At 37.7% G+C, this 16,787-nt stretch overlaps 2 protein-coding genes across 4 annotated transcripts in view; both read right to left on the reverse strand.

Moving 5' to 3' along the window:
• LOC144632554 (von Willebrand factor A domain-containing protein 3A-like) overlaps window positions 1-16,644 on the reverse strand; it is a 40,636-nt gene extending 23,992 nt beyond the window's left edge. For 2 of the 3 annotated variants that reach the window (XM_078491221.1, XM_078491222.1), the window contains exons 1-15: window positions 16,332-16,644; window positions 16,159-16,230; window positions 15,580-15,754; window positions 13,055-13,179; window positions 6,160-6,243; window positions 5,854-5,908; window positions 5,062-5,163; window positions 4,070-4,176; window positions 3,427-3,552; window positions 2,325-2,433; window positions 2,032-2,097; window positions 1,430-1,588; window positions 862-1,003; window positions 552-658; window positions 45-122 (exon numbers count right to left, since the gene is read on the reverse strand). In XM_078491221.1, the coding sequence (XP_078347347.1) occupies window positions 45-122; window positions 552-658; window positions 862-1,003; window positions 1,430-1,588; window positions 2,032-2,097; window positions 2,325-2,433; window positions 3,427-3,552; window positions 4,070-4,176; window positions 5,062-5,163; window positions 5,854-5,908; window positions 6,160-6,243; window positions 13,055-13,179; window positions 15,580-15,754; window positions 16,159-16,230; window positions 16,332-16,489 (1,665 nt within the window). In that variant the 5' untranslated portion in view covers window positions 16,490-16,644. Of the gene's footprint in view, window positions 1-44; window positions 123-551; window positions 659-861; window positions 1,004-1,429; window positions 1,589-2,031; window positions 2,098-2,324; window positions 2,434-3,426; window positions 3,553-4,069; window positions 4,177-5,061; window positions 5,164-5,853; window positions 5,909-6,159; window positions 6,244-13,054; window positions 13,180-14,565; window positions 14,804-15,579; window positions 15,755-16,158; window positions 16,231-16,331 lie in introns of those variants that run through there. The other variant, XM_078491223.1, reaches the window with a different exon arrangement.
• On the reverse strand, window positions 7,083-10,399 carry LOC144632176 (zinc finger protein 862-like). The gene is made up of 2 exons (XM_078490774.1): window positions 8,767-10,399; window positions 7,083-8,533 (listed from the first exon to the last, which is right to left on the reverse strand). Exons 1-2 carry the CDS (start codon window positions 10,397-10,399, stop codon window positions 7,083-7,085), a joined length of 3,084 nt encoding a protein of 1,027 aa, XP_078346900.1.
• Window positions 16,645-16,787: the final 143 nt, after the last annotated feature.

Consider the following 16,787-nt stretch of genomic DNA (forward strand, 5'->3'; position numbering starts at 1 on the left):
TCTACCTTTTTACCGAAAAACGTTCCGTAACAATTTGGACAAACCTGATAGTCAAACAGTAATGTTGGATCAACATGTACATTCTTTACAGTACCATCATGCCATTTGAACTGAGCCATACTCTGTGTAGCAAAATGAAATAAAGATACATGTAAAGAATAGGCAAGGGTAAGGTCGCATACATTCAACTCTATTGTTTCGTTACTTTATATACTTCTGGGCCTGGTTATTCAAAGAGATGGATTTAATAAACTGCAAGTTAGTACCATGTCGGGTGAGAAACATGCTGTTGACTTAAAAAGAAAACAGGGTGGTACACCCGGGGGAAGAAAACTCCGCTATTAAAATTATGAGGATACTAGTCATAACTTTTAGGCAGTAAAATTTGGGGATTGGTACTGCTTAGGGGGCTAAAACCTAAAATGACAGCTGCTAGAGTTATTGTGGTACCTTTTATACCAATCTGCAGTGACTCTGGAATTTGATTCAGAAAACAAATCTACACAAATGTTTCATCTGTAAGAGGCAAAGTAAAGATTTTGAAGCCTTACCCTTTCATAAACCAGTGAGTGCACATTTCTGTTGATGGCAGAAATATACCCATCCACATAGGAGAATGAATTAGGGGCTAGCACTTGATAAAGGTTCAGACCCTTTGCTGTAGAAGGAAAAATGAACACACATTAATCTATTTTCGTTTGCTTAAAAGTCAGAAGTTAATAATTAAGCAATCAAGAGTTGTTTGGATTACCAACAATAGACCTCTTTATCTTTGTCATTTCTTTTCCAGTTTTTCATTTCCATCCTTGTGTGCTTTACAACAGAACAACGCATGATAAAGGCTTTTTTAATTGTTGTTACCTTTTAGTCCATGTTGTCGCAGCCACTCAGCTGATGTTCTGGCAGGAAATGAAGGGTGCTCAACCACCAGGGGAGAACTGTCAGTTTTGATTATCTCAACCTCCTCAGATGGCAGCCTCATCAGGTCCAGACTAGAAGAGATCTTAGAAATGAAAAGGACACAAGTTCAAAATTGGTGGTTTTTGTCAACTTCATGAAAACTATTTTCATAAGAAAGAACATGTTTGGTTGCTGTCTTTTTAAACTTAAATAAAGGGACGGCATCTCCAACTGGTAAATGAATTTTTTGTGAGCGCCATCCCACCCTGCTACCTAATTCATGTTTATTTCAACACAACAAAGTTTTAATACTGGCTGTATGCACAATTATTATTTTGCAAAGGTTTTTACACCTCGTGGATACCCAAGTCCCGAACTTGCCGCCAACCACAAAGAGTAGTTGTTGACCACACCTTAGTTTATTTAAATTAATGTGTCAAATGTTCTTTTTCCCTCCCCCTTAAAAAACAGATTTACATTAGCTTGAGCTCTCTGTACTACTTCCTAAATCCATTATAATTGTACTTACAGTGCTCATAGTGCCGCTGGCACTAGTCTGAATAGCTATTCTTTTATCGCCAACAGCAATCACTCCACTTTTCATCTCTTGGATTTTCTTTAAAACTTCCTTAGCCTTCTTCAGTTCTTCTGCTATTAAACTGAGATCAGTCCCTGTCATAATTTGTTCCTGTAAACAATCAGAAAGAAATTAAACAAATATTAACATTTGATCCTAAAAAAAGGTTTTTCTTGTTGCATTCTTTTAGCTGCTGGTCCAAAAAGCAATATTCAGTATAAAAGTGAAGTATACTTCAGAAATTTACTCAGGGAATCCTCCAAACAGAGTGCAATTTATATAATAAGTGAACAGTAAGCTCTAGACAGACACTCTTGGGAGCAGTTCTAGCTGTGTGTCTTATACAAGTGTCTGTCTTAAAAAGAGTTAAGCTACCATAAACATGTGAAATTTGGCTACAAATCCTGTCCAGCTTATAAGTTTCCACATGCACTTTATATATGTGTCTGCGTTGAGAGAGTTGACTGTATATGTCATCATCTAATTAAAGCAAAACACCAATATACAGCCTTTGTAGAACACAGCATATCTTCTTTATGTACTTGTGCGCTCACATCACTAGTTGAAACATAACAATGGTATCTCCCTCCTGTCTGCTCTGCCAACTCCTTCAGGAACATCTGAAATGATTGATTAAATATCTCATTAAGTTGCAACAACTCATAATTAGTTAGGGCATTGATTAAGTAGTCATCAAAATCTTTGCGCTCTGGGGACTGTTGTCAAGGATGTAACTCCAGAATAGAACTTGACAGTTAATCATACTTCTGAAAGCAAGACAGTACATGTATATACTGTCATAAACATTACATTTCTTAAATAAATGAAATAATGCATCAACCCTTACATTAGTTGCCGAGATGCTGCAGTCATAAGCCACAGTGTGCAAAGGAGCATGTCTTCCTGCCAGAGACTCACGAACATACTCACAGATGACTTTGGGGTTCTGATCAGGGCTGAAAAACAATAATAATTATTTAAAAACCAATGAACAATGCCCGGCATCAAATTTGGTGTTCTTAAGTCCTAGAAGGATGTCCCCTAAAAAAAAACCTTGCAGGATTAGAGATTTTTCAAGATCATCAAAGATCTGCTCAAGATCATAAAAGATACGGATCATAGGAAGATCTTAAAAGACCCTTGATGATGAGGATCTTTGCAAGGATTCTTCAAGGTCCTCAAGGATTTGATGAGAATTTTATCAGGATCTTAAAATAAATTATTTGCAGGATTCATCTTTGGGGATACTGGGGACTATTAATTAAAAGTCCTCAAAGATCCTTTAGGAAGAACATTGTAGATCCTTGAAGGAATTTCACCAGGGGACCTATTTTGTTTCTTAATTGATCAGTTTACAGTTGTATACCGTAGAATTCTGGTTATAAGCCCCTCCGCTTATAAGCCCCCCCCCCCCCCCCCGGTTATAGGCCCATCTACCTGGAAACAAAAAAATACATCCGATTATAAGCCCCCCCCCCCCCCCCGGATATAAGCCCCCCTCTGCAGGATGACAGTGCTGAACAGGGGTAAACGTTGCTTTATTATGCACTTTTAACTTAAAAACGTATTTCGATCAACACTCCCGTGGCCCGTTTTGAAACGTTTTTTTCATTCCGCTTATAAGCCCTCCCGGATATAAGCCCCTCCACTTATAAGCCCACCGAAAAACCCTTACGAAGTTGTATAAGCCCAGGGCTTATAACCGGAATTTTATGGTATAATGTATGTTATGACCAAGGAGCTTAATGCGGGATCAGAAGTTTTCAATTCAAAGAAGTTTTAATTCAAAGTAACAATCAGGTGCAAGGTTTGAACAAGTCCCAGACAGCCCTGTCATGATATCGGTAGTCCCTGTCAAAATGAATCCTAACAACAACTACTTTTGCCAAATCCAGGTCAATGTTACTGACTTTACTTTCACAAAGCAAGAGTTACAAAAGTATTCATACCAGCTTCCTAAGACAAGAACAATGGAGTCAATCTCTTTTCTCTTGATGACCTGTTTGAGTGCTGACAGTACATTGCATCCTCCTTGAGGATGAAGACTTCTCGCCCACCAGTGAGACTCTTCAACTCTGCAAACAATATTGAAATCACATTATACACTGCCACAAAATAAAATGGAGTACATTGACTTCCTAAATTTCATGGGTTTCAGAAGGTGAAAATGTGCTGTGCTGGAAAATGTGCCATGAAACTCTGAGAAAATAATTAATATAATATTTATAGTTTTTTTAAGTAACGTGGAGATCCACGACCTGAAGACAGAAATAATTCAGTGGTATCATGTACCAGGCTTAGTACATGTAGGCCCTTGTATCATGTTGAAAAATTAAAATGGCTTACAGCAAATTGCTACAAAGGGTAACATGAGAAAAGTTTTTACTAGTAGACTAATTTGCAATGGACCAGCATATCCCATCTGGCAGAAAATAAATGATATTCAAAACTGTTTAGATTTAGTAAAGATTTAGTAAAGTGTTGACCATATCGTTTGAAAGCTGGTAGCCTTATTTAAACTCAATAACTTTACTCCTGGTTAAATTAATGCCATCTTTATTAATCATTAATCAATCAACAGTGCAAACTTACATTCTACAATTGACATCTCTGACCACAGTCCATAATGGTTTTGGTTGAGTTCCAAATGATACTAAGAACAGTCTCTCTTTGTTGACCAACTGCTCCTCAATAAGCTCCTAGAATGGAAAATTTATGTGTAGTTCCTTAAATCATCCATTCCTCCCCCATGGAAGGCATTTTTCCTAAGACCCACCCCTCTGGAAATTCCAATTAAGCTTCATACATTTCCTTGAAGTTTTTGGCCTTTGAGACCTCTTCCACCCCCAGGAATTTCCAATCCCTTCTATGGGGGAGTATGGACATTTTCTGGAACCACACAATATTAAGATCACTACATACCCATATGGAGTCAGACCTTTTACGAGCAAAAGCCCTTCATAATATATTTATTTACCGCACTTACAAAATTCAGGGTACATGACTGTGCATAATGTGCACTTGGGACAAGCTACTACCAGAAATTACTCCAGTTTTAATAGCATAAAGTTGTCCAACACTGGGTCTTCAGTACACTGCACTCCAGAGGGAGAAAAGCAATCTGACAAAATGCTGGGACCAAGCACTTTGTCAAGTTACCCTATCAGTTTGCCAGTGCCCTTTTATATCCCTGAGGAGAAAGAGCTTGACAAAAGTCCTGTCTAGTCATCTGGGACATGTAGCTTTTCCTCTAGTGTTGGGCGAGGAATTTTTCATGCTCACTTGCCTGAATGGGCAAGGCCTAGACAAGATGTCTGCAAACTAATTTATGATTTTGAAACAAAAAAAGTAACCTAAGGCAAGCATGTATTTAACTGCCCTGGGTAAGGAAAATCAATTACGTACTATAGACAGTTGTTTGTCTGAAGGGCAAGCTAGAAATATTCAAGTTTTTCAAGCCCTGCATGACATGGAAATGAATGAATAGGACTAAGAGTGGGTGTCAACCTTCTCAAAAGTCAATTAAAAACAAGCCTATGATGCATGTAAAATTTAATGTAAACTTTTGAATGAGTGCATCATACCGCTAATGACTCTTGGAACAGCTGTAATCTTCCATATCCACAATTAGAATCTGATGCATCAACCAGCAAGGCTACATTCTGACCTTTCACCAGACCAAATGCCTACAATAAAACACAAGTACAAAATAAAGTAAGTCTTTGTGAAACCAGTGGCCCACATTAATTAACTGCTGCCGTTGGCTCCGGTTTGTAGCATGAAGCAAAATGAAGCAAGTAATAGTATTGTTACTTCCTCTGGTGGGATGCTAGCTACTGCATCGCAGGTTACATCCAACATTTTGCCAGGTTCCTCTTTATTGCTACAGGTAGCTAACAATTTACAGGGTTTTCAAAACAAGCCGGCACCCGCCACAGTTCCACCGGCTAGGCACTGTGAGAGTCAAGTGTCTTAACTAAGAACTAAGCACAATGACCCCAACCTGGGATCAAACCTGAAAGATTAATCTGGAATCCAAAGTACTATTAAGTTAAACCACTAAGCTACTGTGCCTTTCAGCTTAACATGACTGTATGCAACTAACTGAGGGCCTGTTTACACATGGAGAAGGGTTCCCCATGGTTTGAGGGTTACCCTACGTACCAAACCACCCCAGGTGATAGAGCTTTTCATACATTTCTTTATAAAAAGCTGTGAACTGTGAACTGGGGGGGGGGGGAGGGTGACCATCCTACCAAGGATAACTCTTCTTCTTATAAATGAGCTCAATGATTTCAAGAAAGAGAGTTATTAACTAACAAGCAAAGCAAGATTCAGTCAGAAGGAAATCTTCAGGTGTCCTATATGAAACCTACCCTTTTACTTCCTCTCAACAACCAGTTAATTCTCTGCTGACATAACTGGATAAGACTGTAACACAAACAGACAAATGACAAAATATAAATTTAGTTTATATGTCACTCACCACATTTACATGTACATCAAACAGTGTAACATTAACAGGAAATTAGACAGATTTTTTCTTCTATCAGTTGATAATTAATAAATTAATTAAAAGCCTTTTTTCTTCAGTTTTGCTTTTTGATTTAGAAGCGAGAAGATAACCTCCATTTTCAAAGAAATGTACTGTTGATATCCCTGATGCAAGACTGATGACTTACTTGGTTATTTTGAATTCATAATCTTGTAGTTTAACGGCATCATATTTCATGTGAACCTGACTGAGATCTGCACCGGGTGGAGGTCTGAAAAAATAGCGATGAAAACGTTTTACCATTATGATAGTGTAATATTATTATTATGTAAGTTCTCAGTTATTGTCTTTCAGCCACTGACTTGGATGGTTCTCAAATTCTGTTGAACCAGAAATGGTATAACAACCCTCCAAGTTAACTTTTTTCCTTAGTGGCCATTTGGCCACTGACTGTTCAGGTTTGGTCGCCAGTAAAAAAATTTAGTCGCCAAAATATATGCATTAATTAATAATTAATTAATTAATAAACAAATTAATTAATAATTAATTAATTAATAATTAATAATAATCTTATTATCTAAAAAATTGAAGGAGTAAGGTGAAAGAAGTACATAATGTTGAATTAAGTACATGCTTTTATTGCAACAGTTGATCATCATATGAGAATAGCTTCTGATCATAATGAAAAAGTACATATTAGCCTCAGTGTTGTGAGTTGATCACAGTTCTCATTCAGTCATTTTAAATTGATTGGCTTTTGCTTTCGATAAATTTTTACAATTAAACAATGTAAATGTACATGCCTTCAAATAGTTCCATTGATTTACAAGATTCAAGTTACATCACAAATATCAAAAAAACAAATGTTCAGACGGTCTTCATTATAAACTCTTGCTTGATTTTTTAATATTTTATAATCACACTTAAATAGCCACTTTGGAATGGCTTGATAAATCCAAACAATTCAAACTTTCATGCAATGAAATAAAGGTTTTTTGATCTTCAATTTATACTTTGTCTAGTTACACTTATTTGCAATGCAAGTCTACAGCCAGCACACAGAAATCCATATTTCTGCACTAACACTTAAACACCAAGTGTGGTATGGACTTAAGATTGAAGAAATGGTCTTCGTGATCTCTTTGAGGATTTGAACCATTCCTTCACTGCTGATTCAGGATTAAATTCTGCAAGGGATGGGCCCTCAAGTGAGATACGCATCAATTCTTCCAGTGTTCGACCACCCAGGCAGGAGCGTGAATCATTTTTGATTCTGTTCTGGGCTGAAATGGCTCTCTCACACTGTGCAGCAGAGATTGGAAGCACCAGAAGAATTTCGACCAGGTGGAGAACATCCTTCAGATCTTCTTTGTATGGTGTCTTCGTCAAGAGCGTGGCCCATAGATCTACATAACCTTTATCTTTAAACTGGGTGCTGACTAGGATCTTCAAAGATACCCACTGGGATGCAATGGCTGCAATGCAGCAACCTTTACTCTTAAGCAGAGGCTGAAACCATGTGACAAGACGCTCAATTTCCTGTTGTCCAAAATCAATGAGTTCACATTGATTTGTGGGCCATGCATCATGATTAAAGACCAACATGTCTTTGACAGCTTGGTTTGGACCACAAGGCACAACTGTGTCAGCAGTTTGCAACAGCACACCAAATCTTTGCTTCAATCCAGATAAACAGAGGTCTGTGGCTCTTTTTATCTGGGCCCCTACACCACCTGTGTGAGTGATCTCAACAGTTGTTAGACCACTGGCATCTCCAGAGAGAATGATGCCTTGAAACATGAAAGAAGCTGAACCGTTAGAAGCCTGTAAGCTACTCAAAAAAGTGTGAAGCCTTCCACCTGAAACAGGGCGCTTACAGAGGAGAGTGATGTTTGAGACGGTCTCCTCCAAAAGAGATACAGCACATGGGAGGATGAGCTCATTTCGCTGAAACTGAACACTGAGCTTGCTCAGAACTTCAAACAAGTCAGCAAGGAAGTGACAAAAGCTTACAAAAGAAACCGTTTTCATGGCTTTTATGACGAACTTAGCTCTTCCTTTGACATCAGCATTGGTTGATGTTGTGGCAAGGTGTTCCATGTGCGTAAGAACAGCTGCATACTGGGCTGGATCACGAGTGATGTTTCCATCTTTTTGTGGTTTTATGAACACTTTCAGTGCTCCACTGACATGAGGAAGCCACCTTGAGCCTTTGACAGGTCTAGGCTTGAGAACATCCAGTCCAAGCTCCTTCCCCAATGCATCTAATTCCCTTCTACTCTTCGGACTAAAATGATACGTTTTCCACACCAGGTGCAAAATATCATAGACATTCTGAACAAATTTACATTCTCGTTGCAACTCAAGCATTGAGAGTTCCAACCGATGTGGCAGGCAGTGGATATCAATCAAGTGACTGGTGTCTCTCTTTAACAAGGCTGCGACACCTTGGCGTTTTCCCAGATTGACAGAGGCGCCATCCGCTCCAAAGCCAATCACGCTTTTTTTCCAGTGCTCGAACCCAAGGTCTTGAAAACAACCATCAACAACTTGCACAAGACCTGCCAAGGAAGTGCCAAGGAAGGAGTGCATGAGATGCAAAATTAATGTTCTTGTGAAAAAATGTAACATCTAAATACTCTTGTGAAAAATCTAAAATCTGAATACTTGTTTAATACAGATAATGTTTTGTCCCTTAAAATTTTTATTAAGACTTTTTTTTTAATTTCATACAGGTGTTTTCATACAGCACACCTTACTTTCACGGTCGTACTTTTACTGAATTTGAACTTACCTTCTGCATGAGCGTGCTCCACAGGCTTGTGCCCCACAAGAAGATTGACTGGATGACCGTTGTTTACGCATCTTGCGTAAACAATTTCATTTTCCGTGCTGGAGGTATCAGTGGCACCATCGATCATAACAGAAATGTACCTTGCCTCATTTTGTAGCTTGAAGGCATTTTCCTCCTTTATTAGAGTTGCAACAGTAGAGACCATTTCCGCGCATTTTGTGTCATTTGCATAGGTATTACTCATTTTAATGCCATTTTTCTGCTGAAGCTGGAGCAGACCAGGAAACTTCGTGAACGGCAGTTCCTCCTTAGCGATGAAGTAGGCCGTGTTCATTTTCACTGATACTTCTTGAAATGCTTGTTCCTCTATCTTCTCAGCAGCTCTCTTGAGACCTTTAAACAGTGGTCCCTGAGTCACTGGGCGTTGCTCGTTAAGTACAAAATCACGTGCACGTAGATGACTGTGGCTTTCGCCGTGCTTCTTCAGTGTCTCCTTCTTGAATGTTTTTGAACCAGAAACAAAATCGGTTTTACCAGCAATTTTTGCTCCAGCCTTCTGGCAAAAATCGCAAAACATAGTGTTTGAGCCAGCGTCATGAATAACCCATGGAAATTCGACTTTCCAAGAATCTTGGAATTTTCTTATCGTATTAACTGGCTTCTTGGGCACCTTTTCACTCTGGACGCTACCATGCTCACTAACTGACGTTAAACCCGCCTCAGAAGAAGACCTCTTCATAGCATGTTTACTAGGCTGGAAGAATGCAGAGATTCCTTGTTGCTTTCCTGATGAGGGTGACGCCTTAATTTTAGGAGAAGGCGTGTCCTTGCTAGCGGTCATGCTTGGCTGGGTTCTTGAGAGGTGGGGAATGACAGGGACAAAATGGTTTGGTTGAAATACCACACCAGGCCGATTATCAAATCCTCCTTCTCTTGACCACAATATGTAGAATGCTTCACTGTTTTTCTCACTTTTTACACGGGGTTGTAACAGACCATTCAAAAGTGGCCGTATCCCCTTGTTACCCTCAAATAAGGGATAAAGAGAGAAAAGTGGTCGCTTCAACACAGTTGCTAGTGCCATCACGTCCAAAAATGTGCCCCACTTTCCCAATCTACAAGTTGCCTTAGCCTCTGCTTGAATGGCATCCACCCGGCTACCTTTTTTTTCAAACTCTTTCTGTCCACTGTCACTTAAGAGCAAAGAAAACAAAGTGATGTCAGAAAAGCTCGAGAACGTTTTGGCAGCAGTCAATTTCGGATGGTTGGCATAATATTGGGGGTTCATGAAGAGCTCCGCTGCGGTTAATAACCTGAGCACGTGGTTAGCAGACTCGCCACCTTCAATTAAAATTGACGCAGAATTGAAGAGACAGTTTCCATCTGCACTCGCTTTTAAAGCTTCCATTTCTTCTTTCAGTTCTTCCTGTGGAACAAGGGCCGAACCAAAATCATCTTTTCTCAATTTTGTTAACACTTCTAAGTCGCAGGGCGAATCTTGCTCCACTTTGCTTTCGTACTTTTTTTGCAGGTTTTCCACATATTTTCGCAATGCCAGGCTTGTGCCTCCAACTGTTATTTCTTTGTGGAGATTAATTAGGTCTTCCTTAATTCCGTGGCTCAATGTAGACATAGCAACTGCTAAGAGTATAAAACTCAAGCTCTCCTGTTAGTCGACCGACTCTTCAACACTGACGCACAAAGCTGGTTGTGAAATCAACCCATCAAAAAGCGTGAGCATGTATGAATGAAACGTGTATTTTACCGCCATTTTCCCCGCGAAAATATTTGATGAAAATTAAGATTAAAAAAGTCACTTCACAAAGCACAGAAATATTTTATATATAATTTGTAATTCACACAAAATAAATACATATCAAACGACCCAGGTTATATCAAGTTAAAATAAAAGATATCCTCAGTTGCAGCTGAATGGCGGAAAGTTTTCTATTGTTTATCTTGGCGGTATCAAATTTTTCCTAAGCCCGTGAAGTGAAAACTATTTTTATCACATCGCTTATGATCATTTTAAATGTTCAACCAAGTTTTCTGCTTGAATAAGCAAAGTCAGCAAACAACATAAAACTTCATCTGGAAATTAAAAAGACTGCGTATTGAAATGGACAGAAAAGTTAACGCTTAATTTGTTTGTCGTTGTAAATTTAATTTGCGAACGGAATGCAAAAACAGAATGCGAAAAAAAAAATTCACAAGTTTGAAGGCAATCACTATAGTTTTTATCGATGAAATATCCTACAATTAACCCAGGTTCGTTCACACAAGTCAAATTTATTTACTTGAACTACGAGCCGCTTTTCATCGCGGTTTTTTTATTTAAAGAATAAATATTACCGCGCATGTTTTGATTAGATTTCTAGTGCTTGTCTTACATTTTCTTTAACAAAATACGTTTCTCCAATACATCTGGATGTTTCTTAAATATATTGTGGTCGAGCTTTCCAAGCTTTTGCTTTTCCTCTTCTTTCCGAAGGCAAATGTTCAGATTGCGTGCGTAGTCTCACGCCTCAAGGTAAGATTTTCACGTGCCAAAGTTCAGTCGAGTGGAACGAATTTCGTCGCGTCGCATCCCAAACTCAAGTGAAAGCAATTCCTTTATTTTTCGTGAAACATTTCATTTTATTCAGTCTCCATTTCTATAGGTAAAAATCCCATTACAATTAGCTTTACAAAATGAATTCTTAACGCTCAGCGCGTTTTTATTTTTCGCTCCAGAAGACAGTTCGCTCAAGCTCCTGACGCGTAGGTCACGTAAAATTTAGTCGCCGAGCTGGCGACTTGCGTTCTAATTTAGTCGCCAGCGCCAAAATTTTAGTCGCCATGGCGACTAAAATGGTCGCAACTTGGAGGGTTGTATAACTGTTATATTTACTGTGATGTGAGATTGCTATTAGGTTGGTGTGATGTGAGGATGTCATGTCCTCCAAACTGGTTCTGTCTGCTAAAAACAAGTGAACTGAACTATGAAAGTCTGAGACTAGAAGCAAAAGTTTAGTAAAAGATTTTGGAAAACTTGTGTTATAAAAATATTTCTTTAGACCTTACAAGTAAGCAAGTTACTGACTAAAGTACAAAATTATAAACACCCTCACTTACATCTAAGTGTATACATGTGCCGCTTAAACATGATTTCATTGCAATTGGATATTAAACATGGCATGATTGGTCATCAAACGTTTGAAGTTTGGCAGACCATAATGGGAACTTCCGCGCTGAAAGTTCAACACATTCCAGTTTCGAAATGGCAGAAAGATTGGATATAGAGACTTCTTCTGAAAATTTGATCCTGCTAATTGTGACGATATGCACTTTCAGGTTCACTTGAATCAATCACTTCTTGTGCTAAGTTTTGCCCATACTCAGTGTTTATGATTTTGATTGCGAAAATTCGTGTTTAGGGACCGATCGTTAATTACGTCCCGGGGGGGGGGGGGAGGGGGTGGTGGTTTTCAAAAAAGTGTAGTGTTTCAAAACTGAACCCCCCCAAAAAAATTTTAGGTAAAAATTATACCCCCCTTCCCAATTCTTGTTTGAAAAATGTTACCCCCCCTCCTGAGGAGGCCATAATTCTCTCTGTCCTTCCTGAGACAGATTTTTTTTTTTATTATTCTCTCGTTTATTGTTTGTATTATTTTACATTGTTTAAAATATTAAAGTTTAACTGTTTGTGTCTGTCAATGAAATTGTAGTCGTTTTTGCTTCTAGAAATTTCATATAGTTGTAGGTGGTCTAGTTAGGGTATTGTTGATAAGGCGCTGGGTACAAGGCTTGGTTACATAGCATTCAATATGGCAAATAACGCGAAAATATCGAGCAAACTGGCGAGCATCTGACGAGCAGCCGTCTGGGTAATTTTAAAGATGGCGGATTGAGAGCTTGTTCCAGGCTGAAGCGCGACCATGTCAAACAACCCTTCCCTCGGGACCTGAACTCGCGTCAAATTCTTTTCTTTTGGGATCGAGGATAGATCACTGACGTCAAATTCCCTAGACTGCTGTTGCTGTGTCATAAAATTTGACCCCCTCATTTTTTTTTTTACCAGAGAAAAATTAACCCCCCCCCCCAAAAAAAAGGGCTTGTTTTAAAATTGTACCCCCCCTCCAAAACCACCGCCCCCCCCCCCCCCTTGGGACGTAATAAACGATTGGTCCCTTAATTATGGTCTTCTTAAATTCAAATGTTTGACGAACAATTATGACACGTTTAATACCCAATTAGATCATGTTTCGGCAGCATGTGTTCACGCTTAGATGCAAGCGACGGTACTTACTTGACAGGGACTCCACATTTCATAATCTCATCAAATGAAAGAGCCCCAGCTTCCACACTGTGTCGTCCCAACCAGTCAGATGATGATTGACCCTCTGCATGGGCTGCCTCAAGTCCAATCACAGCCTAAAAATTGGCACAAAGTTGAGTCACAACACGCCACAGGCAGATCACAAAAATAACATAGAAATTAACGTCCTTGCAGCTTGTACTGTGTTGCCAAAATTTACCAGCTAGCAGTCTAAAGAGATTTTGTACTGGTCAGGGTTAAGTATGACTGGACGATATACTATAAGTGCATGTAAAGGGAGTCATTTGCCCAGGCTAAATTGGACAACTGAAGATTAAAGGATAGGAGCTATGTCATAATATTTTAAGTCAGCCTGGGATGTACAAGATTACTTTCAAATTTAAGGAAACCTAAAAATAATAGTTTTCTAAGGTAAAAAAAAAACACTAAAATCACAACAAACTACCAAATTACAAACGTGAAAAATTGGCCAATTCTTTCAAGCTGCATTATCGATGTTGCAGCTCTTAAATAAGCAACATAAAATGATTCTAAAATTAAATACCAACAAGTTTATGATGATCTTAGACTCAAAAACACATAAAATAGTTGTGAGATTTTTTAAATTATAGCAAACAGAAGGGTCTACTGACTGGACATACTAGCTAGTGTTACTGTATGTAAAAATGTCAATCCTATTGAAAATAAAAGGAGCTATGTTATAATATTTAAAGTCTGAGATTTTGTAATGTAAAAAACTACTTTCAAATTTAAGGAAACCTAAAAAAAATAATTTTCTAAGGTTAAAAAAAAAACACTAAAAAAGTGAAACTAGGATGGTTACAATTGATGAAGATTAAGACGGATTACGAATAACAAACTTGAAAAAATTGGCCAATTTTATCAAGATGCAACATCAAATGATTCTAAAATTAAAATTAACACCAACAAGTTTAAGATTATCATTGAAACTCAAAAACACATAGAATGGCTGTGAGAAGGTTTAGATTACGAAAAACAGAAGAGTTTATAATACTACTGCATGTGTTTTTACTTATTAGACAAAGGAACTTTTCCACACAGAACTAACTTCGAGTTCTCAGATTCATTGCATGAAAGAATTCATTCAAATAAGTACTGTCAACTGACTTAACTGTTAGATTTATGAATGGATGGATATGATGAATTATCAACTGGACTAGGTAGATACAAATTTAAAGAACTGATGTAGCTTTGAGAAAAAAACGAGAAATCCATGAGCGACATGTTCAATTGTAACTAAAAAGTCATTCAGTTTGAAAGATTATAGAATAATATAACATTTATGCCTGAATTGTACTACAAATAATTCAGCATAAAGTATGTATACATTTTACCCACTTTACACATTTCTTTTCTAAAATTAAAATTAGATCTAACACAACAATACATTAAATACTCTTCCTACACACTCAAGTCTGTGCTTCTGTTTATCAATTATTTCTACAGTATTTGTAATGTACCTCATCCTTGTCCAAACTTTCATTTGAAGAGAAAATTATACACTTTTCCTTCAACATTTTAACCAGGACTTATTTGAAAAAAATATTTCAAATTTCACCACTGCTTTGTCAGCTATTACTTTCTAGGCTCACATATCACTAAATTTTCTCTCCAATATTGAGTCTGGTATTGCTATTCAAAGGCACACATTGAGCTTAGTAACCAAGACACATCAGCTGCAGGTGTTAATGATGATCTTTTATTCATGAGGTTTTTTAAAATAGACTAATTGTCACACAATCTCATTCTAGTGCATAATACATGTGCTCTGGGCAAAAGCTTTGTGATTTTTTTGGTTATAAAAATAAACAACAGAATTCTTTATTGAAAATTATGGGTAATTAACATGAGTAAAAAAGAGCTTCATGTAGATAAAAAAAATCATAAAACTATAATAAACATTACTGAAAAGATATTGTAAAAGATCAGTGAATTTATAAATCTGTTCGTTATAATCATAGTGGTTATAATCGATTATAAAGTAACACTAAAGCTCTACATCAAGACTAAATTTCGTAGTTTTCATGTTAATCTCGTCACCTGTCATTTCAACAACGAAAATGATAATACTGCAAGGAGAAATTTGATGTCAATCTGATTTTAGAAATTTTTCCAGTGGAAAAACATAACATACAAGGCATAAAGGGTCCTACAGATATATAATTTTTAGCTTTTCTGATTGTGAGAACCAGTAAGGGAGGATTTGATTTAATTTCTCCCAACCCCTTTATTACTTATAAGGCAGGTCATAATATAATGCAAAATATCACCAGCCAGGAGATCCCATCAGATGTTGTTTTGATGAATCACTAAACTCTCGGAACTGACATATCGAAGAAATGTATGGTAATCAGTTAAGAAGAAATAATATCTTGAGCTTGCAGTGAAAAGATAGATCACTGACAGAGATTAGTAATAAATAATAATAAATAAATATTAATAAAATATTTTAATTAACACTTGGATTTGACTACCTGAAGATCATGGGCCTGAGAAACTGAGGTGACTGTTAGTGCCCTGGGTGGTACGGCATCATTTGTCTTCAACATCTGCCATGGTGGACGAATCTCTGTTGTAACCTCTTCAGCATAACTGCTTGCAACATCAGTATTCCTTTGTTTTCTTGGAGCAGGCTTGGGTTTGGGGGGTCTGCATACAAACAGTGTACATTATAATTTATTTAATAATCGAACTTTCAAAAAGGGATATTAATTGGATAATTTAAATGTTTCATAAGAAAACACAGGGTACAAAAATTGTTATCGGTTTTGCTTTAGTTACAAGGGAACCGTTCAAAATAGTTTGTTGAAAGACATGTTTTTATTGCAACAGTGTGTCAAATTTTTGCACAGATTTCATTAGGAATCGAAGAAAGCAAATCTGACAAAAGAAACGAAAGCACTTTGTTTCTGAATACAATCTGCGCGAAATCCTTTCTCAAAATCAAGAACCAAACCACTAAAATAATAATATTATTATGAATGGAACTTTAGCGGCAGCAATTAGAATCATTTTATATTTTTTGTTTAAGAGAAGTAGGGAGGATAATTTACCTGGTAATTACTGCAGGTTGAGATTGGACTGCGATATTCGAGTGAGTTATACTCCATCGCCTTTCGGGAGGTCTGCGAAAAGAAAACAACAGAACGGGACACATCGGTTTATAGATAAGCAATTGGACTTTATAGATAAGCGTAAAGATAAATGCAAGAGGCAAAAGTCTTACTCGGTCTCCTGCTGTTGACGGGTCACAACAGCGGCGGGTTCTGTATCTTGTCGATCTTCCGTCTCCGAACCCGAAGAAGAACTCGACGAGCTCGAACTTGAGGAACTCTTAGACATGGCGAAGCTCTTCATCAAACGTTTCTTCCATTTCTCCTTCATTCGGACGATCAATGAATTGCCTTAAATTTGTTTTTCGAATTCCTAAACAACCACGAACGCCATTTTGTGAACTTCCAGAATATCTCGCGTTGCCTTGGAGCCGAGTTGTTATGGGAAGCACTGCTGACCATGAAGAATTGTTTCTTTTTTTAGCGCGTCGATTTGGCGGATAAAGTGCTCCCAAATAAAAAACGACATTTACCAGTTTACGTCAGCGGACCGGAAAGCATAATTCTCAAATTTGAGATTATAGATAACATCTACCACGAACTTGATTGTTTAATAGAGTCTTTTTAGA

This window comes from Oculina patagonica, chromosome 12, assembly GCF_052425735.1.
Source record: "Oculina patagonica isolate OP01 chromosome 12, crgOcupat, whole genome shotgun sequence".
In the NCBI taxonomy this organism is placed as follows: domain Eukaryota; kingdom Metazoa; phylum Cnidaria; class Anthozoa; order Scleractinia; family Oculinidae; genus Oculina; species Oculina patagonica.